General features: G+C 50.7%; 2 protein-coding genes across 3 annotated transcripts in view; both read right to left on the bottom strand.

The window, feature by feature from the left end:
• Window positions 1–7,581, bottom strand: part of TAF3 (TATA-box binding protein associated factor 3) — a 61,486-nt gene extending 53,905 nt beyond the window's left edge. Inside the window, exons 1-2 of the mRNA XM_049776301.1 lie at window positions 7,372–7,581; window positions 1,730–1,972 (exon numbers count right to left, since the gene is read on the bottom strand). Of these exons, the coding sequence (XP_049632258.1) occupies window positions 1,730–1,972; window positions 7,372–7,537 (409 nt within the window). The 5' untranslated portion in view covers window positions 7,538–7,581. The remainder of the gene's footprint in view (window positions 1–1,729; window positions 1,973–7,371) is intronic.
• A 4,863-nt stretch (window positions 7,582–12,444) lies between these two features.
• Window positions 12,445–25,880, bottom strand: ATP5F1C (ATP synthase F1 subunit gamma). Of its 2 annotated transcripts, XM_049776330.1 has the most exons (10): window positions 25,717–25,880; window positions 22,354–22,388; window positions 21,625–21,756; window positions 19,559–19,763; window positions 18,983–19,126; window positions 18,826–18,890; window positions 15,096–15,251; window positions 14,690–14,786; window positions 13,061–13,102; window positions 12,445–12,571 (listed from the first exon to the last, which is right to left on the bottom strand). In XM_049776330.1, the coding sequence occupies exons 1-9, from the start codon at window positions 25,770–25,772 to the stop codon at window positions 13,096–13,098; spliced, it is 897 nt and encodes a 298-aa protein (XP_049632287.1). In that variant the 5' UTR covers window positions 25,773–25,880; the 3' UTR covers window positions 12,445–12,571; window positions 13,061–13,095. The 2 variants fall into 2 exon arrangements, with proteins under 2 accessions (XP_049632287.1, XP_049632288.1); XM_049776331.1 differs by lacking the exons at window positions 12,445–12,571; window positions 13,061–13,102 and having other exon boundaries at window positions 14,635–14,786.
• Window positions 25,881–25,931: the final 51 nt, after the last annotated feature.

The raw sequence follows: 25,931 nt of genomic DNA, 5'->3' as shown, positions 1-25,931 counted from the left end.
CAGATTCACATCTCATCCTGCACACATTGGGCACAGGCATGTGGACAGAGCCAGCTCACCCAGACCCGCAAGACACTTGACCCACTTCAGCACCTTCCAGTTCGTTTCTGCTTGGTATTGAGGTGAGGTGAGATTGGGAAAGCACTGTCTGTCTGAGCTAGTTCACGAGACAAATAGTCCACAGGCAAGATTTTACCTGGGAGGAGTGTACAGAAGGAAACAGGAACCAAACCCACAGTAAAACTATGGAGGCCGTGGAGGTAGCGCAGTGGTAGGGCATTTGCCTTGCTGACCTAGAAAGGACCTCAGCTCAATCCCTCGACGGCGGCATCTCATATGGTCCCCCAAGTCAGGAGCGATTTCTGAGCGCATAGCCAGAAGTAACCCCTGAGCATCACTGGGTGTGGCCCAAAAAGAAAAAAAAATTAAACTATGATTGGGCCAGAGTTAGCACAGTGGTAGGGCATTCGCCTTGCACAGGACTAAACCAGGATGGACTCTGGTTCGATTCTTGGCATCCTATGTGGTCTCCTGAGCCTGCCAGGGGTGATTTCTGAACATAAGGCCAGAAGTAATCCTTGAGTGCCTCCAGGTGTGACCCAAAAACCGAAAACCAAAAAAAAAAAAAATTAAACTATGATAGAGTCAATAATGCCACTTCAGGGCTTACAGTATGCACTGCAGGGGCAACTCTGTCATCAGACAGTGAGGAGAGCACTTCACACAGAGGCAGTGCAGGACAGGGGCATTTCTGCCATCAGACAGTGAGGGGGAGTCCCTCACACAGGCAGGGACACAGCCTGATGTGTCAAACCAGCCCCTAGAGAGCTGAGACAGAGATTCCGAGTCTGGTCTACTGCGCACCCCAATCCTGCTATCACAGAAGGCCACGCATGCACAGAGAGGCACAGTCCCTGGGTAGATCTGGGCCTTCCCTGGGCCCAAAACGAAGAAAATTATTAATTTTCCCATTTTTTTCAAACGTGAAAACATATTTGGTATCTGCTTGAGACCACAAAATACTTGTGCATCACTCCAAAATTTTAATGGGCCTAAACGCTCTAAGCGGAACAGCAGGCAGAGAAAAGAAGCCACAGTGCCCAAAAGTCAGGCCTTGGCCCCAGACAGACATTGTCTTGTGAAGTCTGGACAAGAGTGAACGGTCCACATTTCCCACGTCCTAATATCAAGGAGATTTGGGGCTGGAGAGACAGGAAAGCAAGAGGGTGCTTGCCTTGCACACAGCTGTTCCAGGCTCGATCTGGGGGTCCCTAAAGGATGGTCTGAGTCCACCGGAGTGATCCCTGAGTACAGCTAGCTAAGTGGGACCCCCACCGCCTCAGTCAATCCGAATAAGGAGATAAATCTGCAAAACTGTATATTCTGAGGAACTCGTTCTGAAACTCAGTTTCCAGCATCACCCAAATAATTAACAAAGCAAGGGCTGACTTCTCTCTCCCTCCCTACATTATTCCAATCAAACAGGAAAGCTCTTGCTTTCAAAAAATAAAATCAAAAAAATAAAAAGAAAAGAAAAGCAATGCAGGAGCAAAGCATTCCCTTTCCTTGTTTCAGCACCTTATTGCAAGAATAGCCCCAGCGCCTCTGACACATTAACAACGTTTTCTCGAGGTTCCATTCTCTTCTTTCCCCCTTACCAGTTCCGCAGAAATGAGCATCTCACCAGACAGCACAATGACGAAGCTATGATGAGCAAGAGGGAACTCACCTTCCTGGGAGGACACGATAGGCGGCAGGTAGTCGGGGATGTAGTCTCGCCGCTCCTCGGCATCTTTGCTCCCGGGTGGCGGGAACTGCAGCACACTGTGCTTGCTCACAGGAAAGGCAGGAATGGGGTGTGGAAAGGTGACAGGCTCTAGGTTGTGGATGTAGTCCTCCAGCTCCTGCACGCTCACCCCCATCAGCTGGAAGGCCTCGCTGACGTCGTCTAAAATCGGGTCGGTCCGGCCATCTGCAAAAGCGCCCAGGCGAGCCCATTATTTCCAGAAACAGACCCCCAGAGTCAGTCCCCCCATTCTGAGGGAAAGAATCTGCGGGAGTGAAAAACCACCACTGTCCACTGAGAAAGGAACTCATCATGCTGAAGAATAGGAAGGTTTCCTTGCTTGTTTTATTTTGTTTTGTGTCTAGGTCACACAGTGGCACTCAGGGGTTCTTCCTGGCTCTGCAATCAAGAAGCACTCTTGGGGGTGCGTGGGGATTAAACCTTTGTGCAAGGCCCCGAAGAAACGGGAAGATATTTTTTTAAAAACAGAGCGCTTTAGAATTTCAATCACAGAAAATGGATCTAGGATATTCATTGACTGATTTGGATTTTGGGTTCTGATGTATTCAGGGGCTACCCCCAACACTGTGCTCTGTGTTGCTCCCAGTAGTGCCACCCCCCTATCCTGTATGAAATGTGCCCAGCCCCGTGGCCATCCTTCCCTGGCCCACGAAGTCTATTTGTTGTGGGGTTGGGCCTGAGGCCACACCCAGCAGTATTAAGGGTTTACTCCTAGCTCTGCACTGAGGGTCTTCTAGGGTGCCCAGGATGGAGCTAGGGTCGGCCACATGCAGGACAAGCACCTTAGTACCAATGACTAGAGAACAAATAGACACTAATACCCAATAAATATCACATAACTATTTTTCAACAGTGCGGGAATTAGGAAGGGCCCACAGTACTATCCCTACTAATGAGACACATCTCTGGTACCAGAAACAGGGACTTGTACGTAGTTTGCACTCAATAAACACATGCTGAATTAATTCCAACACTGACTTATTTTTTCACATCCTAGGACATTTAAAGAAATCTCTTGGAAGCCTGTCTGGAGTACAGGTGGGGGTGGGGTGGGATGGAGGGAGATTTGGGACATTGGTGGTGGGAATGTTGCACTGGCAGAGGGGGTGTTCTTTACATGACTGAAACCTAATCACAATCATATATGTAATCAAGATGTTTAAATAAAGAAAAAAAAAAAAGAAATCTCTTGGATCCTACAGGCAACTAACCAAAGTTTAAATGTCGCTGGAAGGTGACATGCCAACTGGATAGACACAGATGGATCAGAGAGTGAGTGGGGTCAAAGTCAGGGAGAATGGGATTTTGTTTACAAAAAGATGAGTCTCCTGAGCCTGCCCTTCACTGAACTTAAGGTCTTTACAGTTTTTTGCTTTATTTATTTTTTGGGGGCCACACACCCAGCGGCACTCTGTGCTCAAAAATTGCTCCTAGCCAGCACAGGGGGCCGTATGGGATGCCGGGATTCGAAAGCAAACACCCTATTGCTGTGCAGATTTTTACAGTTTTAAAACATCTAGAAAAATCCCAGTTCCTGGTTTCCAGCAGTCTAAAGGATAGTCCTTACAGAAACAACTCAGTGGATCCAAGTGAAACTGGGCTGTACAATGAAAAGGGCCAATGCTAAGTTTGGGCAAACAAGATCTGATCTGTGACCAGGTGGGGGCACATGCCACGCAGGTAAGAGGTCCAGTTCCACTTCAGCATCGCAGGAGGAGTCCACGAACAGAGCCAAAAACTAACTGGCCAACCCAAACAAGAGGTATGCTTGTTCGCAAGCACCCCAGAAGGTTTTGGAAGAATATGCATTCACCCTCATGCTTTAAGGGGGCAATGGGCTTCTACCCCCAAACATTTCTGGAGCCTGCAAGTCTGGGTTACTTCTAGGATACATGAAAGAGAAGCAGTTCAGACTCTTCTCACTAGAAATGTTACTACTCTTTCAGCTGAAGCAATATTGTAACACTTGCCTTACAAATGACTGCCCTGGGTTTGATCCCTGGCATCCCATCATCCCCTGAGAATGCCAGAAGGGATCTCCAAGTATCGAGTCAGGAGTCACTCCTGAGAATGCATCCCGATCCCCCACAAGAAGTTAAAAAAATAGGCTGGAGAGACAGAACAGCAAATAACTCACTTATAGGAGCTGACCCTGATTCAACCCTGAGCACTTCCCAGAGTGATCCCTACAGCCAGGAGTAAGCCCTGAATACAGCCAGGTGTGAGCCAAAAATTAAATAAGCAAAATAAGTATAATAATGGGCGGGGGGGGGGGGGGGAGGGTCCGGAGAGATAGCACAGCGGCGTTTGCCTTGCAAGCAGCCGATCCAGGACCAAAGGTGGTTGGTTCGAATCCCAGTGTCCCATATGGTCCCCCGTGCCTGCCAGGAGCTATTTCTGAGCAGACAGCCAGGAGTAACCTCTGAGCTCCGCAGGGTGTGGCCCAAAAACAAAAACAAAAAAAAAATGGGGGGGGGGGGAATCTAAATCTAAATCTAAATCAAAAAAGTCAGCAAGTCTTGGAGAAGCCCGTGTGCCACTCTTCAGGCAATCCTGGTTCGGTCAGCTCCAGCGCATGCCTTTGGGCTGGGAATAATGAACCTGCTTTTTGCTTTTTGGGTAAACCCCCGCCCCACCCCGCCCTGCACCTTACTGCAGAATGACCACACTCTCCCTGAAAAGCACGGGAATTGGAAGCAGAAACCAGGGGTGTGAATCTTGGGTCTAGGTCTCAGGCAGAAAAGGAAGCCTATACTCGGGGAGCGCCTGATGAATTCTTACTCAGGGAACTGGAAAGCAAAAGCACGACCCTTAATATTCTGGGCCAGAAAGTCGGGTGGGGGAAGGAGCGTGGGGGAAGGAGCGCAAGCCAATGGGATACGCGGTCAGGGGACTGGATGGAGCACCTCCAGGCAGCAGGGAACAAGGGGAATCCCCGCTGGTCAGTTAGAACAGAAGGAGGCTGGGTGCTAAAGATGAGAGAAAAGGCACTTTCACCACTCACAGAGCAAAGGCACCCAAGAGTGAAGGGTCAGTTCCTTCATTTACCCAGCCAGGATTTCCTGGGGCCCCATACAAAGGAATGGATTATGAACACACGGAATACACCTGGAGCTAGGGCACCTAAGCGAACAAGAAGTACGGACTGTTCTCGCTGCACAAGGAAGTGGCCCACTTCACCCCCTCCTCTGGCTCCCCACCTCAAAGATGACCTGCGGAAGATGACCTGGGCACTTGCTGTGTAGGCAGCTGACTCCATCCCATCTCCAGTACCCCATATGGTCCCTGGGGCCCTGCCTAGAGTGATCCTGGGTCCAAAAACAAGTGGCCTGAGATGTATTATTCTTGTTAATTAGTTTTGAGGTCACACCATGTAGTTCAGGACTTATTCCTGGCTCTGAGTGAGCTCAAGGATCACTCTTTTTTTTGTTTGTTTGTTTGTTTTTTGTTTTGTTTTTTGGGCCACACCTGGCGGTGCTCAGGGGTTACTCCTGGCTGTCTGCTCAGAAATAGCTCTTGGCAAGCACGGGGGACCATACGGGACACCGGGATTCAAACGAACCACCTTTGGTCCTGGATCGGCTGCTTGCAAGGCAACTGTGCTATCTCTCTGGGCCCCTCAAGGATCACTCTTTTTTTTTTTTTTTTGAACCTCCCCTCAAGGATCACTCTTGATGGAGTGGAGAAACACACAGGATTCGAGGGATCAAACCCAGTAAGCTCTGTGCAAGGCAAGCGCCCAAACACCAAACTGCCTCTCTGGCCCAGGACCTGAAATTGAAGTGTGTGGCTATCCCCAGACCCTGGGGGGTCCAGGGAGTGAGGATCAGGGATGGGAATGGGGATAGGGATGGGGGGGATCCTACGCTGGGCTAGGGGTAGGGATGTGGGGGGTCCAGGGAGTGAGGATCAGGGATGGGAATGGGGCTAGGAGGGGGGGTCCCAGCCTGGGCAAGTGGTGTAGATGGGGGGTCCGGGGATGGGGTGGTGTCCTGGACCAGGGGTGGGCATGTGGGGGGTCCAGAGAGTGAGGATCAGGGATGGGGTCGGGGATAGGAAGGGGTCTCGGGCGGGGATAGGGATGGGGATGGGGGTGACCCTGAGAGCGGAGATGGGGATGGGGGGGTCCAGGGAGCGAGGACCAGGGATAGGGATGGGGGGTCCAGGGAGCAGGGATGGGGGATGGGAATGTGGATAAGAGGGGTGTCCAGGGGCCAGGTGTGGGAATGGGGGGGGGGTAATCCAGGGAAGGAGGACCGGGGATGAAAAAGGGAGATAGTAGGGGGGGGGTCCCAGGACTAGGGGTGGGGATGTGGGGGATCCGGGGAGCGAGGACCGGGGATGGGAATAGGGTTAGGAGGGGGTCCTGGGCTGGGCAAGGGGTGTGGATGTGGGGGGTCCGGGGATGGAAATGGGGCTAGGAAGGAGGGTCCCAGGAATGGGGATGTGGGGGGGACCAGGAATGGGGATGGGAATGGGATAGTGGGGGGTGGGTCCCAGGACCAGGGGTGGGGACGTGGGGGTCCAGGGAGCAAGGACTAGGGATGGGAATGGGGCAGGAGGGAGGTGTCAGGCTGGGCCAGGGATGGGGGTGGGAGGGTCCGGGGATGGAAATGGGGCTAGGAGGGAGGGTCCCAGGAATGGGGATGTGGAGGGGGGGGGGGAACCAGGAATGGGGATGGGAGGGTCCGGGATGGGAATGGGGATAGTGGGGGGGTGGGTCCCAGGACCAGGGGTGGGGATGTGGGGGTCCAGGGATGGGAATAGAGACAGGAGGGAGGGCCCCGGGCTGGGCCAGGGGTGGGGATGGGGATTAGTGGGGGGTGGGTCCCAGGACCAGGGTGGGGATGTTGGGGGTCCAGGGAGCGAGGACCAGGGATGGGAATGGGGTAGGAGGGAGGTGTCAGGCTGGGCCAGGGATGGGGATGGGAGGGTCTGGGGATGAAAATGGGGCTAGGAGGGAGGGTCCCAGGAATGGGGATGTGTGTGTGGGGTGCCAGGAATGGGGATGGGAGGGACCGGGATGGGAATAGGGTAGTGGGGGGTGGGTCCCAGGACCAAGGATGGGAATGGGGTAGGAGGGAGGTGTCAGGCTGGGCCAGGGATGGGGATGGGAGGGTCCGGGGATGGAAATGGGGCTAGGAGGGAGGGTCCCAGGAATGGGGATGTGTGTGTGGGGTGCCAGGAATGGGGATGGGAGGGACCGGGATGGGAATAGGGTAGTGGGGGGTGGGTCCCAGGACCAGGGATGGGAATGGGGTAGGAGGGAGGTGTCAGGCTGGGCCAGGGATGGGGATGGGAGGGTCCGGGGATGGAAATGGGGCTAGGAGGGAGGGTCCCAGGAATGGGGGTATGGGGGGGACCAGGAATGGGGATGGGAATGGGTCCCAGGACCAGGGGTGGGGTCGTGGGGGTCCAGGGAGCGAGGACCAGGGATGGGCACGGGGCGGGGGAGCCCCGGGCGCGGCGATGGGGCCAGGAGGGGGTCCAGGGGTGGGCCGGGGCTGGGGGGCGCGGGGATCGGGGCCGGGGCCGGGGGCGCCCGGGGTCCCGGCGCGACTCACAGAGCTCGGAGTAGCGGTGGCAGCCGCGGCCCAGCTGCTGCAGGTAGCGCTGCAGCACGTCGGTGAGGAGGTGGCAGGCGCCCAGCTGCACCGAGTCCCAGCCCAGCGCGCGGCAGATCTGCGCCACCGACACCCTCAGCAGCGAGCGCGAGTAGCTCTCGCACATCCCGCCGCCGCCCGCTCAGCGCGGCCGCCTCCGCATGGCCGGCCGTGGCGCGGCGCACTCGCTCGCTCCGAGGGGGACGCCGGCGCCCGCCGCTCACCGCGGCCACCGCCACCCGCGCGCCGCCGCCGCCATCTTGGCGCGCCGCCTCCCGCCCGCCCGCCCGGCCGAGCGCCGAGCGAGTCGAGCGCAGCCCAGCCACGTTCAGCCGAGCGCCGAGCGAGTCGAGCGGAGCCCAGCCGAGTTCAGCCGAGCGCCGAGAGCCGAGCGGAGCCCCGCCGAGCCGAAGAGAGCCGAAGGGAGCCGAGTCGAGCGCCGAACGCCGAGCGCCGAGCGCCGAGCGGAGCCGAAGGGAGCCGAGTCGAGCGCCGAACGCCGAGCGCCGAGAGCCGAAGGAAGCCGAGTCGAGCCGAGCGGAGCCGAGCGGAGCCGAAAAGGGAGCCGAGTCGACCCGAATCGAGCCGAGTGGAGCCGAAGCCGAGTCCAGCGAGAGACTCCGCCCCCGATCGATGGCGCCTGTTGGACTCCCCGGACCCGAGCACCAGGGATATTGACTCGACGTCTCGGGCCGGTGGCGGCGGTGTCTGCAGGTGCACGTCCGAGTTTGGGGGGCTCAATTGCGCGGAGCAGAAGTCAGGGTGCGGGTTGGTCCCCAGGGATGTTGCAGCTCCGAATTGCCCGCCTCAGGCTCGACGTGGCTGGTGGGATGTGCTAAAGCTGCCTGGAGTTGTTGCAAGTTGCGCTGGATCAAGGCTTTGGTCCCCAAAGGCTCCATTCCGAGCACCCCAATACTCGTGAGCAGCGGCCTATTCACTCCCTCTTGAAAAGACGATGCAGCCTCCTCACGCGCCTCTAGTTTCTCTCCCACCCCAAAATCCAGGGAAAGTTCATTTACAGCACAGCTGTCCCGGGAGGCTGGTCTGCACCCCCACAGGGTTCCCAGGATCCAACTTGGAGTCAGCGACTCCTAAGCACCGGGTGTGACCCCAAAACGAAAACAAAACTCAAATCAATAAAGCCCGGAGAGCGAGTCCAGAGGTCAGGACATGCCAAGCTCTCATTTGATCCCTGGCATCATTGCCAGGAATAATCCCGGAGCACAGCTGGGTAATGGCCCAGCAGCACCCCCCTCAGATGATGAGAGTGAGACAGGCAGACAGACAGACAGACAGATAGACAGACAGAAAACAGAGTGAGAGAGCAGCTTAGCTGAATGGAAGGATCGCCGTTCCTGCAGTCTTTTCCCAGCCTCCGTAAAGTTACCAGTGCTTTCCAAATAGTTGGTCTTTAAATATTTGGGATACATTGTGTTTGTTACTTTTTTTTGTTTGTTTGTTTTGGTTTGGTTTTTAGGTCACACCCGGCAGTGCTCAGGGCTTACTCCTGGCTCAGCGCTCAGAAATTGGCCCTGGTAGGCACGGGGGACCATATGGGATGCCGGGATTCGAACCACCGTCCTTTCTGCATGCAAGGCAAACACCTCACCTCCATGCTATCTCTCCAGTCCCGCGTATGTTACTCTTGACTGTGCTCAGAATTACTCCCAAAGATGCTCAAGGCTCACTCCTGGCTCTGTGCTCAGGATCACTCGTGATGGTGCTCAGGGGTTCACATGTGGTGCCAGGCCTCCCCCACTGTACTCTCTGGGCACATTGTCAAGTTTGGTCTTGCAGGTCTTAGGAACCCCTTAGACTAGAGTCAGTGGGTGGGTGTCCAGGTTCTGGTAACTTCTCTACTTGTCACTTTGAACTAAGCTTTCCCCTCTCAGATCTCTCTTCCTTTCAGCTCCTTCCTCTGAACCCTTCAAGTTTCCAGGTTTTCTATTTTTTCTTTTTATTTCTGGCGGTTTAGGGGACAAGTTCCATAGGCTCATGAGCACAAGGTAAGCATCTTCCCAGCCCATTTTTCCGTTCTGGTACCAGTCATAGCATACTTGGTTTTTGGTTGTAGGCTGTTGTGTATGTAAATATTTTAGGGGATTACTATGTTACTCACCCTAACCTGATTGGTGATTGTGCCCTACCCTAGGGTGTGACCTGGCATTCTGCCCCCACCCTAGGGTAATACCTGATTCTGCTTCCACCATTGGGTGGTATCTGATCCCACCATTGGGTGGTACCTGATTCTGGGGGATAAAAACAAGGGTCTGTGGAAGGCCGGGGCTTTTTTGCTGGAACGGAGGCTGAGTCTTGGGACTTCAGTCTTGTCCACCGAATAAAGCTAATATTTCCACAAGCCTGACTGTCTGCGAGCTGTTTACCCGCCGTTTCACCTCAGAACTGTTTCACCTCAGAACCGTCGGCTAGACAGGGTGGCAGACGCGTGCTTCAAGCTGAAGGGGAAAGACCTCATCCTCCATCCCTCCATCAGTCAACCTCTTCAGGGGCTGACTTGCAACACACTCCCAATAAATGAGATTCCCTTTTGAGATGACTCCAGAACTCTGAACATCGTTGATAGGCAAGGTTTGTAAAACTTTGTAAGTCTTTAAATAGTTAAAAAGAATGCATGAGAAGTTTCAAACTTGAATCGTCTTTTTTTTGGGGGGGGGGCATAATCTGTGCAGCACTCAGGGTTTACTCCTGGCAGTCTCTGGAGACCATATAGGATGCCAGGAATCTAAAGTAGGTAGACTGCTTGATAGGCAAATGCCTCCTGTTGTGCTATCGCTCAGGCCCCTCATCAGGACTCTTACTGGGCTCTTCCACTAGACCACCTTTGCTTGGCCTCCTTAAAAATCCCTCAAGTACAGCTACATCCTGAGCAGCTGGGAGGGTTGCAGACCACAAGAGTGGTGCTCCACAGTCCCTTCTAACCATGCTTGGAGACCATGCCATTGCTGGGAATCAAAACCTGCCTGCAAGGCCTGCACTGAACCAGTTTCTGCCCTTCACGGACTTCCCTGCAGTGCTATGCCATATTCGAGGTGCCACAGGGAGCCTGGTGATGCCCAGGACCAGACAGGGCATCATGTGATACTCTGCCTCTGTTGAGGACTCTCCTCCCTGTACCCTCTGCTCTTCTCCCAGCAGGTTTATTTCCCTGGGGGCCATGTCTCCCCTGAACTAGACTTGGCTTCTGCAGCCAGACCCGATTTACTGCCACCTGGCCCTAAGTGGGGTCTAGAGACCAGGAGTACAGGGAGGGGCATATGTTGGGTTACTGATTCTACCCTAATCAATAATTGTGCCCTACCCTAGGGTGTGACCTGGTAATAGTACATTGGATTATTTCTTATTTGGTATTCTGCTCCTACCCTAGGGTGGTACCTGATTCTTGTATATAAAAGCAAGGGTCTGTGGAAGACCCTAAAGGCTTTTTCTGGGGCCTAGAGAGATAGCACAGTGGCGTTTGCCTTGCAAGCAGCCGATCTAGGACAAAAGGTGGTTGGTTCGAATCCCGGTGTCCTATATAGTCCCCCATGCCTGCCAGGAGCTATTTCTGAGCAGACAGCCAGGAGTAAACCCTGAGCAACGCCGGGTGTGGCCCAAAAAACAAAAAAAAAGGGGGGGGGGCTTTTTCTGGGGCTCAGCCTTATCCACTGAATAAAGCTGTTATCTCTTGAAGACTGCCTGCCTGTGAATTTTCTACCCGCCGCTCTCCTGAACCCAGATACCCGCGGGCTAAACAGGGCGGCAGACGTTTGGTCTGAGCTGGAGAAGAAAGACCTCATCCTCCATCCCACCATCATCCAGCCCCATCAAGGCTGATCTGCAATACAGGGGCTGAGGTTAGCAGGGACCACAACTTGGTGGGCAGTTCTGACGTCTCCCATGATTAGACCCTATCCCTACCCAGAGCTGGTCAGAAAGGTCTGCAATTGGGGCCCCCCACATGGCTCAAGGGTCAGGGGCCTGTCCTCTCTGCCAAGATTTGGGCTTGATTCCCACCTCAGAAAGAACTGGGGGTACCACAGAGGGTTAGAGCTCAGGCTTTGCTGTGGGAGCTCCAGGTTCACCCTCCAAGTGCTGCCAGGGGCCACCCATGAGCACTGACTGGGAATAGTCCTGCAGAGCTGCTGGGTGTGGCCTTAAAACCTCAAAGGGTCAATCCCAGAGCGGGGATGGGATGCCTAAGAGGCAGGCTAGCAGCTGTTTTGGTGTGTGTGTGGGGGGGGGGGGGCACCCTCTCACTTAAAAGGCAATTTCCAGGGGCTCCCAGGGATATGTCCTGACTGGGACCTCAGCGTGCCAAGTGCTAAAGGCTCTTCTCTTGCCCATGGCTGACCCAGGTTCCCCCAGCTCTGCCAGGAATGATCCATGGCAACCAGCTACTCTTCTAAACCCAAATTTATGGTCAGCCCGTGGCTGGGAATCTTTCTTGGGCATACTCAGTCAGCCCTGATGCCTGAATGCTAGGCATCGGCTTCACCTCAGCTCCTCTCAGGTTGGGGCCTGCCCTCCCCCCTCAGAAGGCTTAGGCTGTGGGGCCATTGTCCCTCACCCTAACCCTTCTCAGAAGCAAATCAACATGGTTGGAACCCCAGGTCAGCCCTCTAAGAAGCTGCTGGCCCCCAAACAAAACCAAATAAGAATTAACAGAAAACTGTTGTGAGAGAGAGTGGGATAATTCTTCCACATCTCCATTAATCAGAAGTCTTTGGGGATGACACGAAAAGACACAGCTAGTGGGTGGCTGGTAGCCCCGCAGGGTGTCTCCAAGGTCCAGAGCCCCAGGTATCTGGAGTGACCCTGTGTAAGCTGCTCTCCAAAGAGGCCAATGGATGGAGGGTGGGGCCCACTGCAGGCCAGTCATGCCCTCTCTCCGCCCAACCCCCACAGGAAGCTGGGCAGACCTTTCTAGAAGAGCCTCTTCATTTGCCTCTTTGCCACATGCTTCCAGAGCAGCACATCCATAATTCCATCTCAGATGAACAACAAAAACTGTTCTTAGAGAAGAGAAACCCATGATTTTCATATTGGAAATCGTTTATTGTAGGATAATTTACAAAGACCTCGCTCTCTGGTACCCATGGTCCAACCATTTCTTCGGACGAGGGCAGCAATAGGCTCAACCCACAATGAGCGTGAGAATTTTCTTCTTTACCTGAAAAACAGGGAGACCCAAGGAAAATGATGACTGTCACGTAGTGAAGGTCAAGGCAACCGAGTCTAGGGAAGTAACTGGGCACAGAAATGGGGCCTTGCACTGGGGACTGCTCAGTCTGACCCAAGACCTTCCAGGTGGGCCAGCTTTGCCAGAAGATGGTCTCCACCCCATGAGGACCACAGTAGAGCAGCCCTACCCGACCCGGGCGTGTTCCAGTTTGGGCAAGGGGTTCGCAGGTCTCAGAGCCTGCAGAGCTGCTGACAATCCAGCTGCCTTTACTCTCAGCAGACACAAACTCTGATTACTGCTACCTTCCACCAATCCTTGCTTAATCTGAAGAAAATGCTACATTAAAAATAAACAAAAACCCTACCCCCACACTGCCCAGTTATTCTTCCCAGGTCCCTCCTAATGCTTGCTGACCCACTCCTATTTCTGATGGAGTTCAGGACAGAGTGGAATGTCAGAATGTCAGACTTTACCTCTTGCCTGAGGATGCAACTTGGTTTTCATTAATCCCTGGTTATTTTATTAGAGAAAAAAAGACAAACACAGAACACAAGGTTAGAACAATCATGCTAGTTAATAGTGCATCTTCTCATCCAACGGTCGGTCTGCCCATGTTACCTGAATGTAGCAATATAAACATTGTTAACATAAATTTATGACTTTCATAAACAATTCATTTCATGCTGGTTAGAAGCAATAAAACCCTGTCCAAGCAAGGAGACAAGACCAAGATATTTCACCTTTGCTCCTGTGAGTAGCACATACAATGTAAAACATTCTGAATGGCAACAAATATTCAGTATCATAAACACTGTGGCTTATTTAAGCCTTTGATTTGAGGTTTTAGGAATCAAGGCTACTTCTAACATCATAGCCAAGTACCTATCACCCTAGCCCAGCTTTTTGCTGCTTTTAGCTAGCTAGCTGAAGTATCTGCACAAAACTTCAACTTACTAAATGCACTAAATCTTTTTTTTAAATATAAATTCTTTATTTAAGCACCATGATTACAAACACGGTTGTAGTTAGGTTTCAGTCACAAACGAGCACCCCCCTTCACCAGTGCAACATTCCCACCACGAGTGCCCCACTCTCTCCTTCCCATCCCCTGCCTGTATTCAAGACAGGCATTTTACTACACTTACTTTTTTTAATTAAAGTTTAGTAAGCTGTTTTTCTTTTTTAAAGAATAAGTGATTAAAAAAATACAGTGGTAATGGTGTAAATGCACTAAATCTTAAAAGTTTTTTATCAAGTAAGACAGCACTTGAGTCCTAGGAACCACCCAGTCTGGGATGTAGGTAACCCTTCCAGAGTGTGAACATTTTACATTCAATTCCGGTTACTGAATTTAAGAGATTCTTACATTTCCCCAGATTTTGCTCATTCTGGGTCATATTCCTCACAGCCATGATCATGAATGAGCACAGTACTCAATTACAGAGGGTGGGTACCCCACTTCACCCCTGAACTGACATGCCCAAAACCTGCAAGAGCCTCTCCTCAGACCCTCAGTTATGTACAGAGGCAGGAAAGCGTGATGTGACCATAAAATTAGTCCCGACCTGGCTCCACACGCCACACCATGCTCACATCTCTCACGGCAAGTGCCAGGGCACTTTGCTCACACCACGTGATAAAGCAAAAACACCCCTTCCTGATACCCAACACACACACAGACTGTTAAACCAAGTAACTTCAACAAGGGACATTGCATTCTCTTCCTTCATTAACCTACCATGGTAACCAAGACTTTTTCTGGAGAAAAGCAATGTATTCTACTACATAAGTATGCAAAGTAACTCTGGAACCAAATGAATTTAGGCGTTTATGTAAATCTAAAACCAGGGATGCAACGTGGTGCTCAGCTTGTTTTAAGTTCTTGAGATACTGAATGAATAGAGCTTAGCTGGCTACATCTGGGTTCTGCACACCTCAGAAAGAGAGAGGCAGTGGTCTGCCAGACTTTGGAGGAGGGAAACTCCAAAGGCAGACTCAAATGTCAACAGAAACAATGAAAAGGACTGAGGTAGTCTCCCCCCCCCTCTTTACTCCCAAAGGAAAGTGGGGCGGCAGGACCCCCCCACCCAGACTCACAGAGCAGCGGCACCAGAGATGATCTCAATCAGCTCCTTGGTGATCACGGCCTGGCGAGTACGGTTGAAGGTCAGAGTGAGCTTGTCGATCATCTCCGCTATGGAGAAAACCCAGAATTCAGATATCAAAACCCAAAACGTTCAGACATCTGGTCACTGTTTACACCAAAACCAGAAACATTCACACATCCATGTTATGATCCTTCTTCTGGGGCATGACATTAGTTTCTCAAAAGAGCCCGAGGTTACTCCCACATCTTCTATGGGAGGTTTTTTTCATGAGTCAGAGAACACAGGACCCAATGATCACCATGGAGCCAGCCTGCATCTTGCTCTGTTCTAGCCCCAGAGGAAGCCAAAGAGGCTGTGTTTGAGGGACTCCCTCACAACTCACACCCAGAACGTACAGGCATTCTTGCTGGCATTGTCCATGGCCGTCATCCGGGCGCTCTGCTCGCTGGTGGTAGACTCCTTCAGCGAGTAGTAGATTATGTTGGCCAGATTGTACTCCTGGTAGTTCTGCAGCACATCGGCATCAATGTCGTCATAGATACTCATGTTCTCTGTCAAAAGAGGGACAGGTGAGATGCAGAACAGAGACGGAGTCCGTCAGAAGCTGCGCTTAGGCGGGTGTCAGTGCGTCCTGGAGAAACAAACAACATGAGTGCGAGGATACCTGGGACAGATATCACAGCAGAGTGTCCAACAGAGCCCGGTGCTGAACCAAAGCACGCTGGTCTGTTGAAAGCTGAACTTGAGTGACGAAGAGGCCACATGAGAAATGACGGAGGCCAGCCAGAGGTGGGGAACACAGGGCTAGCACCAAGTGAGATAGTCACTGAAGAAATTTAGGGGGAAAATGAGCAGTGTAAGATGAAACTCAATTTCGCGACTTGGTTTGGGAATACCTAAAAGCATCATTCAGGAGAGCTTCATCGAAGAATGTCAAAGACAAGGAAACATAGAGGCTAGGGCTGGAAACAGTAGAGTGGGGAAGACATTTGCCTCACATGCAGCTGACTTGGGCTTGAACCCCAATACCATATGTGAACCCTGAACCCCACCAGGAGTAAGGCCTGAGAAGTAGCAGCTGCGGCACCCAAAACAAATAATACAACAACAAAATTTGTTAAGAGATGGGCCAGAGGGATAACACAGCAGATAGGGCTGTTGCCTTGCATGTAGCTAACCTGGGACTGACCCAGGTTCAATCCTCGGCATCCCATATGGACCCCCAGCCTGACAGACAATTTCTGAGTGTAGAACCATTGAGTGCAGACAGGTGTGGCCCAAAAACCAAAACCAAATGTAGAAACAAAACAAAACAAAACAAAACAAAAAGAAGCTGAGGGGAATTTTGGTAATTATATTGCAGAAATTTAGCAACACTTCAAACTCATTCACTATTGGTAAAATAGCATTAATACAATGCTCTATTTCATCAAACATGATATACGACGGATTATAATACTTCCTATTTAAAGTACCATAGAGAAGGGCCTGAGCAATAGTATAGTAATAAGACATTTGCCTTGCACACAGCCAACATGGGCTCAATCCTTGGCATCACATAAGGTCCCCGGGGCCAACCAGGAGCAATTCCAGAGTGAAGAGCAAAAAAGTGAAGCCTAGAGCACTGTTGGTATGGCAAAAAAATTAAGTACATAGGCTGGTCCGAAGGCAGTGGTTTATCAGAACTTTAATTAAAGTTAGTATCACAAAAGTTGGTATATAACCCCCTCACTGCTCAATTTGACTGGCTTAAAAAAAAAAATTAAGTACATAAATTGTTGACATGTGGCAGTTGGACTTGGCCACGCCCCTTGGATAACCCCACTAAATGACAGTTGACCTGGACACGCCCCCTCGTCATGTCTGGTATAAAAGGAAAAACTTGGACCTTTGAGGGGTGGCCTAGGATAGTGACCTGAGCAGCGCGCCTTCTTTCTGTAAAAGAAAAAAAAAATCTAAGTAAAAAGATGAAATGTTGAAGAGAGGAATTGAATGAAATGAGAAATGTGAGAAAAAATAATTGAGAGAGAAATTGAGAAAGAAAAAATAGATTATATATATATAAAAGAGTGAAAAAGACAAAGAAAATTTTAAATGGAGATTAACCCCACAACTATCCCCTATCAGCAGGAAGCAGCTAGAAAGAATTCGTCTGTCTCCCCTTTACCCAAAAGGATTGGAGTCGCAGTTTTTAGGTTAGGCAAAGGTTTGATATAGTTACAAAGTTAATGTTTGCTCCTTAAACAATGTTTCATTTCTTCCCCTACAGATGTCTCTTGGCTTTGGAGCTGCTGCTGCTTTTTTGGGGTTTGGGCACTAAGGAGTTACTCCTGGCTCTGTGCTCAGAAATCACTCCTGGAAGGTTTTGGGGACCATATGGGATGTCAGGGATCAAACCTGGGTCCATCCTGGGTCAGCCACGTGCAAGGCAAATGCCCTATCTGCCACTTCAGCTGAGCTTTGTATCAAGTAGAGAAACGCAGCTAACAACCACCATGGCTTTTGCAGACCATCCATCCCCTGAATGAACTTAACCAAACAGAGGGTAAATCTACATATAATTTTTTTTTAAATTATAAAGCATTAGGGGTAATTTGTTGATATATGGCAGTTGGACTTGGACACACCCCTTGAATAACCCCACTGAATAACAGTTGAACCTAGACACGCCCCCTGGTCATGTGACACATAAAAGGAAAAACTTGGAGGGGGGGGGTGGGCAGAGATAATGCCTCCAAGAGATGCTGCCTGCTTTGTATCTATTCCTTTCTCTTTCTTCTTTGAACCCAGGCCCAGCCACCTCTGGAAGGTGAATTGCCGGCCTTCACACACCACCCCCTCAGAAGGCAGGGCAGGCCTCAGACTCCAGGAGGAATAAAAAGTGTACTTGGTTTCTCTCTCTCCTCTCTTCTTTCTGTCCCAGGAGGACGGTTACAATAAATCACCCCTAAAAAAAGTGAAAAACTGAGACAACTTACAAGCCCTAACTTGGAGAACAGATCCTGCCCAGCTCCAGAAGCGAAATTTCCATATAGAAAGTTGTGTTTGACTAGGAGCTGCCCAGAGCGCAGCTTTTAGGAGAGCACCTCAGGCTGAGGTGCATTTCTAGGACGGACCCACCCAGCACAGAACAGAAAGATACACAGTCTGGAAAGCCAGCCCAATGAGCATCGCTACCCCAGCCTTGTTACACCCCACTCAGGAAGGGCACACATCAGAAGTGCTTTTTTAGCCTTCTTCGGTGTAGTGCACTCCTGAAAAAAATATTATTTGCCAAAAAAGCCAGCTTAGAGTAGTCAAATCAGTTGACCCTTTGCGTGGATTGTTTGGCTATAATTCTAAACGGGGCTGTGACTATCTCTCTCTATTTTTGACCATAATTAGAAATCAGGCCTCAGTATTTCTTTCGAACAAAGGAGTACAGTATCAAATCCCGCCAAAAGTTTCCCACTGACCAGTTTTCTGTGATCTCTGCTACCTTGGCGCCAAGATCATGTTTTTTCCAAAACTTAGCTAATGATGAAAGCAATTTTCAGTTTTCCCCAAAACTAAAACATTTCTCTCTTCCCACTTCCCTGAAAATTACCTGGTTTCTCCTGCTTACCCAAAACAAAGCTAACCCACAACAGAACTTCTTTTATCGGTTCTTTAATATGCAGATTTTAGCCATGGCCTTCCATTCTGCTTCCCTGACCATCTCCCACTTTCTTTTATCCTCCTAAATTACACTCCGCATTCCAGAGCTCACCCCTTAAAAGTCACCCAGCTCAAAAAATAAATTTGTCTTTGTCTTTCCAGAAGCAAGTCCTCATGCATTGTGTGTGGTAATTTATTTCTACAATATTGTTCCATTTTTCCGTCCATTTCGTGTTCCCACTCTCTCCCCGTGAAGGTTTCCCGGACTCCACAAAGAAGCTGCTTAAGAGGCGCTGGCGTCTGCAGCATAGCCTCTGCCAGCTTGCTGGGGACCCTGATTCCTCTAAGGGAGAAGCATGTATAAGAGCACCACACACAGACAAACATGTGTGGGAGCAATGAAACGGGCTCCAAACACCGTTTCCCTAAGTGAGTAGGTAAACATGTCCTTTCAACGTGGAAAAATACCCACTGCAGAGAACTACTTACCAGCACTGGCGACGGTATCGAAAGAAAAGATGGGTTTTTCCTCCGTTTTGTAGGAAATGACAGACCTGGGGGGGGGGGGAGACAGACTCGAGTTTAAAAACATTCACCATCTGCACATATAAACAACAAGCAACTCTGAGATCTCAACGGCTCTTGCCTGAATCGGTTAAAGATGATGGAGCCCTCGTCAAACTCGTATCCCGAATTCAGTAACTCGAGGGCGATAACCGAGGCGTCCCCAAAGGTTGGGGGCTTCCTCCCCACTTCCTTGAAGGTCACAAGAAACTGGTCCGAGTGAGTCCTGCAGAGGGCAAGGGGGAGAGTCCAGTTTAACGGGAGACTGCACAAGAACAAGGCAGCAAGGAAAACGCCACTATCGGGGACCCCAGCTGGGGAGGAGGGCAGCAACCCACAGACCCCATCATTTTACATTCACCGGAATCACTCGCTAAGGAGTAGTGAGCCAGCCCTTCCTTCTTCCTTGTTTTATGCTTCTCCTGACTTTCTTTCCCTCCAATCCTGACTAACCACTGCTCCTTTCAAGGGTGAGTTTATCTCTCTATTCTTAAAAATGTCAATGGCTTACTTTATTTCTAGTTAGAAAAAATTTGAAGAAAAACAAATATAAAACTTACAGACTAACATTCTATCTAGAGTACCAAAAATTCCAAGACATGTTACTCAAGCAAACCCTACACTTAGTCCTGTTGGAAGGGACCTCCCAAAAAGTCACCTGTGAAGGATGCCCCTGATCTTGTCACCAATCCCAACGATCATCACTTCTTTGCCAGCAGCTGTGAGCGAGGCCACATCGTTCTTCACCTGCTTGGCCACTGAGGAATGGATGGCACCGCAGAGCCCACGGTCTGAGGACACGCCAATGAGAAGGTGTTTCTTCTTGTTTTCGGGTGCTTTGATGTCGGCTTTCTCATAGAGAGCTGAAAAACCAACCAGAAGCCAGGTTGTGAGAAGCAAGTCACAGAAGACACAGCGGTATGGGGGGTGGAAAGCTGATGGAGCAAGAAAGATTTAAGTTAACTCTCTGTATGACAAATTCCCTACAGCCAACTTATTTGAACTCAAAGACAACCTAGTTTACATAAAAGACCAACCTAAAAAGACTCAAATAGGGGCCAGAGAGATAGCACAGTGGTAGAGCGTTTGCCTTGCATGTGGCCAACCCAGGACGAACCCTGGTTCAATTCTGGCATCCAATAGGGTCCCTCAAGCCTGCCAAGAATGATTTCTGAGCACAGAGCCAGGAGTAACCTCTGAGCACCACCAGGTGTGACCAAAAAAACAAAACAAAACACCCTCAAATGAACAACTAGCAGCCAGCTAAGAATTTCAGTCTTCATTAAACAACCAAAACAGCAGAAAAGCAGAAAGCAAGCAATATTGAGTTATTCATATAATCTACATATCAAACTTTTCAAAGAGTGCATTGAAAATTCAGGGGCCGGAGTGGCAGTACAGAAGGTTTGTCTACTTATTACATGGTCAACCTGGGTTCAATCCCCAGCACCCCAGTCTCCTGAAACTGCCAGGAGTGAACCAAGAACAGAGCCAGTAGTAAGCCCTGAGTATCACTAAAAACATTTTAAAAAATTCAATTTAGGTGCCTCATTGCCTGGGGACTATGATGACAAATTCCCTTTGTAGTTCTGGTCTTCCAAGTGGCTGAGGCCCCAGAGAGCACAAAGGTCCGGGGCTAACTGGGAGCTGCCTTCAAGAACCAACAGGGACAGAAGACAGCATTGGCCGCAGGTGCTGGTGTGTGTCTCCCCAGAGGACCTTGGGGATACCACTTGGTACAGGAGTCCAGAGTGACCAGAGGTGCCTTCCACAGCTGCACAAGCTTTGAGAGGGCAGCCCCCACTCTGACCAAACTCCTGCTATTGCTATTTTTGAGTACAGAGCAGGGTTCTCCAACACCAATATCTGGGGACCCCTCGAGAAGCAGAGAACCCCAAAGTTCAAGGAGAGAATTGCTTTTGTGCTTTAGTGTATAGCTGAAAAAGCCTATTTTAGGACACCAAGTGCTTATCTTCTCGATATCCTGCAGCAGTGTGGGGGTTTTGTCCATTTAAAGCCTGTGCGGTTCCAGGGATTAAGTTCAGAGTCTTACCCACAACCAGGCAGATACTCACCAGGGCTAAAGCACCCCAGCCCTCTCTTCAATTTTCAATATTATGCCACAAATACTGGATATAGTATAATAAAAGCTTATTCCTTTTTTGTTGTTTTGTTTTGGGGCCATACCTGGCAGCGCTCAGGAGTTATTCCTGGCTCTGTGCTCAGAAATCACTCCTGGCAGACTTGGGGGGATCATACGGGATGCTATGGGTTCATCCCGGGTCAGCAGCATGCAAGGCAAATGTACTACTGTTGTGCTATTTGTCCGGCTGCGACAAGCTTATTCTTAACAAAAAATGAATAATTTTGTAGAGACAAACTTTTAGGGGCAAAAGATTTGTTATAGAGTGAATTCATTATTTACATGACTGTACTCATGTGAGCTTACTACAAACAAACACACCATACTAGTTCTAGCAAGGGCAGAAAATGACTCTCCCTTTTTCACACAGACTAGAGTAATTGGGAAAAAGGGGGGGGGGGGGCTCCTCCAAGAAGTGTAGGAAGCCCAGAGTCACTCCCAGGGATTCTTCACTTGGTCAGTGGGACACCACTGAGGCTGTTATACTGGGAATCAATACAGTGCTGGGGGCCGCACTCAGACTGGGCACCAGTAGGCACTGCTGTGCCCTGGACAACATCCTGGCCTCGACTGTAGCCTACCCAGCGAGCCCGTTCCGTACACCCGCGCTGGCTTCAGCTCCCGCTCAGCTCGGGCATACTTGGCCGCCGCCACCATCTTCATGGACTTGGTGATCTTCTGAATATTCTTGATGGACTTTAGCCGCCTGGTAACTGGAAAACAAAAGGAGTTAGGAAAAAGGGATCACTGGATCTTATCTATTGATTTCTACATTTTTCAAAAAACAGGGTAGAATGTGTTACTGGCACAGCAGTAGCAGAAGAGGTTTTACCTTGGAGCTGTGCTAAGAATAGTCAGGAGGGGCCAGCAGCTATATTTCTTTTTTTTTCTTTTTTTTTTTTTTTTTTTGTTTTTGGGCCACACCTGGAGGTGCTCAGGGGTTACTCCTGGCTGTCTGCTCAGAAATAGCTCCTGGCAGGCACGGGGGACCATATGGGACACCGGGATTCGAACCAATCACCTTTGGTCCTGGATCGGCTGCTTGCAAGGCAAACGCCACTGTGCTATCTTTCCGGGCCTGAGCAGCTATATTTCTATACCATATCTCAGCCTGGTCTTTTTTGCTTTTCTTGGTTTGGGGGTCACATCCAGTAGTACTCAGGACTTACTCCTGGCTCATAGCTCAGGGGTCACTCCTGGCTGGTCTTAGGGGACAGAAACAGTTCAGCAGTATGCAAGGCAAGCACTCTCCCCACTGTGCTATATCCCCAGCACCCCACCCTTAGTTATTAATATACTGAAGTACTTACTATCTTTTAAAGTTGCCATATTCCGTACTTGAATCCTGAAAGAAACAATTTTGAGATCCTATGACTCACACATTTCTGAAAACCAGCTCTGAACCAAAGCAAAGCTTCCAAGTTAATGAACACACTCAGGTAAGGAAGAACTGGGTGCAAGGCAGCCTGGGCAAGCCCCACACCCCTACACATGGTCCTGGCCTTTCCAGAATGGACAGTGCCCAGGAACCCCCATCAGAACAGTATCCAACAAAAGTATTCAACAAACTGAACAGAAAACACATGTACAAAGATCCTGCAGCTTCCTGCAACCACTGCCAGCAACCAGGGTGCCCTCCAGAGAGCACATACACAGGGGAGCCACTCCTGGGACACCTGCACACAATAGAACAAGCAGTCCATGTGTGGCCCTAAGCTGCCAGGCTCAGGACTCAAGAAGCTTTCAATGCCACTGGCTTGTCTTCAAGGCAGCTAGAAAAAGCCAAATGCTTCCAACCACTTGACACTCCATACCACAGATGCAAAGTTCTGGGGTTGATAGGCCCAGGGATTTGTGGGACAGAGGAAACAAGTGTATTGAGAGAAACACAGGTTCTACCATGGAGTGCGAGGCCTGTAACAGAGAACCATGAGCCCAGTGTGGCTCCTAAACCGGCAAAGAGAACAGACCACACTGATGCACAATGCTAACGAGGCAAGTGAGTCCAGGAAACTCTGTACTGTGTCGGTATTTTGATGGTCTATTTATTATTGGAGCTGGAGAGATAACACAGGAGCAAAGGCACTCGCCTTGCATGTGGCTGCCCCAAGGTCAACCCTGGCACCACCTAAGACTCCAGTGAGCCCCATAGGGAATAATCCGAGTTCAGAGTGGGAAGCCAACTCTCAGCACAGCTGGTGTGGTGACATAAAAAAATAAAGAATCATGGCCGGAGTGATAGCATGGAGGTAAGGCGTTTGCCTTTCATGCAGAAGGTCATAGGTTCAAATCCCGGCATCCCATATGGTCCCCCGAGCCTGCCAAGAGCGATTTCTGAAAGTGGAGCCAGGAGTAACTCCTGAGCGCTGCCAGGTGTGACCCCAAAACCAAAAAATAAATAATCTATTACTAGTAACTGTAAAAATGCAAATGATGTCAATTATTTCATTTTCTCTGCGTATAAAGGCTGGAGGAGCACAGGCCTGATAAGTGGGGGTCAAGGACTTGATCTCAGGGACCACATAGGATCCCCCACCCAGTACCATTATCAATCACCTGGAAACAAAAGGATGAGTAGACTAAGGAAAAGAGACCAATGCAGTGAATTTCACTGACAAGTTCTGGTGGTTCAAGGTAGATTCACCTGGTGGTGACCACCTAGTTATATTTTTCCAAAATGACACCGAAAAAGTAATGTCCTCTGAAGTTTTCTTTCACTTCCCAAAGAGACCCCAGGAAATGGACACAGGGACTGAAAAGATGTCACGGTACATTTTTCATTTATCCTTTCTGGTTTGGGCCCACACCTAGCAGTATTCCGTGGGTCATTATGGGAGTGCCGGGGCTCAAACCCAGGTGGGCTCAGGCAAGAGTCTGACCCAGGTATTGTCTCACCAGTCCCACATCTGTACTTTTTTTAGCTTTAAAACAGAATAACCCTTTTGGACTTTCTTTGGAGATAGCTTGTACAACTATTTAAGCTTGCAAACAAGAGGATAAAAAGCAAGTTAGAATCATGTGTAGGATCTGAAAAACTGGCCTGCCTGCCTGCCTGCCTGCCTTGAGTATCAAATCCAGCAAGGGGATGATCTTTGATCCTGCATCACTGTCTTTATCCTGGTTGGAAGGACTGATGCAAATATGGGAAGCAAATCAGCAAAAATGATCAAAGTCAATGACTTATCTAACATTAAAGATTTTGAAAGGATTGTAAGGTGTAGAGTCCTGCCTAATGTCAAAATTACTGGCAGCACATTCTGGAGGGTAGAAAAGTGACAAGAGTCTAATATTCTAATGTGGAATGTGTGTCTAAGCCAAGGTCTCTCCCAATGAAACAGCTGCAGGGCCTTACCCCTGCACACTGAGATCCAGCTGAGCACAGCAAATTACAAGTCTACACTTCTGGGGGGGAATTTACAAAGCCCTTTCTCAGGGCCATCCCTCCATGCACATCCACGGAAGCCCTTGGGCCAAACCAAGCACTCAGGGAAATACTTAAGGCTCAAAAAATTTCCTCAGGTAACAATCACACAAGTCTGTTTAGGCTCCAGCCAGGCTCCCCCGGGAGCATCTCTGCAGCCAACTGCATTCAAGGCAGAGCCCAGCAAAGCACAGGACGACACAGCTTGAGAAGCCACTAAGAGGCCTCACAATTTTCACAGACGCTCTCAGCATTTGGGGAGCGAGAGGAGACTTCTTTCACCAGCAGGCTTTCTAAGTAGGGGTTCTCAAAGCAAAATGAGCTCAGCAACTCTGAAGATCCGGCCTAGGACCACTTCTCTGCTGGAAGTAAACGCACCCGATCGACCCTGTGACCGACCATAAGGTATTGAGGTCCTTCGGACACGCCGGGTTTCGGCCCACCCCCACCCCACCAGTGGGGCAGTCACCCTGACAGTTCGCTGCCATTTCCCTCCTCCATGCACCGAGGAGGGCGGGGGGAGGGGAAATATTGGTTTGTTTAATATTTATTTTAGATTTAACCTATTTTATTAAATTGAATAAATGTTTAATTTTTATTTTTTTCCACCGTTAGAACATCTAGCTGGAGGAGCCGAGCCTGAGTGAGAGAGAAGTCCACCTGCCTACCAGACATCCTCCAGGAATGGAATGGAGACCTTGGGGGACATCCTGATGACCTTGCAGGGAGACCATTGCGGGATCTCCCCAAGGCTCACGGGCAGAGCGATCTGCGACCCCCATGCCCTTCCCGGGGTCACTTCAAGGTCCCTTCTTTTTGTTGTTGTTGTTGTTTTGGGGGTCACACCCGGCGGCGCTCAGGGGTTCCTCCTGGCTCTAGGCTCAGAAATCGCTCCTGGCAGGCTCGGGGGACCCTATGGGACGCCGGGATTCGAACCCCCGACCTTCTGCATGCAAGGCAAGCGCCCTACCTCCATGCTCTCTCTCCGCCCTTCACCACCCAAGGTCCCTTTTGTGCACCCGCATTGCAAGACAAGGCAAGGCAAGACGCCCATTGCACTGCAACCTGCAACCCGGGCCCGGGGATACGCGGCCGCGTGCCCAGGCCGGGCCCAGGGGACTCGCTGCAGGAGGCCCCGAGGGACAGTCGCCAGCCAGCACGGCCCGGCCCGGCCCAGCCCAGTCCCGAACCCCATCTCCGGGCCCCGCCCGCCGCTCCCCGGCTCCGGGGCGCCTGCCAAGCCCCCCCATACCATTGCGGCTGCACGGCCCGGCCCGAGAGCCCCGCGACGCCCGCCACGGAGAACATGATGGCGGCGCTGCAATGAAGGTCGCGCAGACGAGACGGCAGGCAGTGCGCAGGCGCAGATGGCAGCCCCCCCCCTTGCAGCAGTCTCGCGGGATCTCGCGAGACGACGTGACTTAGGTGTCCCGCCCGCCTCTGGTCCCCACCTTCCTTTTTCCGGCG

Source organism: Suncus etruscus, chromosome 7 (assembly GCF_024139225.1).
Source record: "Suncus etruscus isolate mSunEtr1 chromosome 7, mSunEtr1.pri.cur, whole genome shotgun sequence".
In the NCBI taxonomy this organism is placed as follows: domain Eukaryota; kingdom Metazoa; phylum Chordata; class Mammalia; order Eulipotyphla; family Soricidae; genus Suncus; species Suncus etruscus.
Note: the sequence above shows the minus strand (reverse complement) of the source record. Positions and strands in the feature narration are given on the sequence as shown.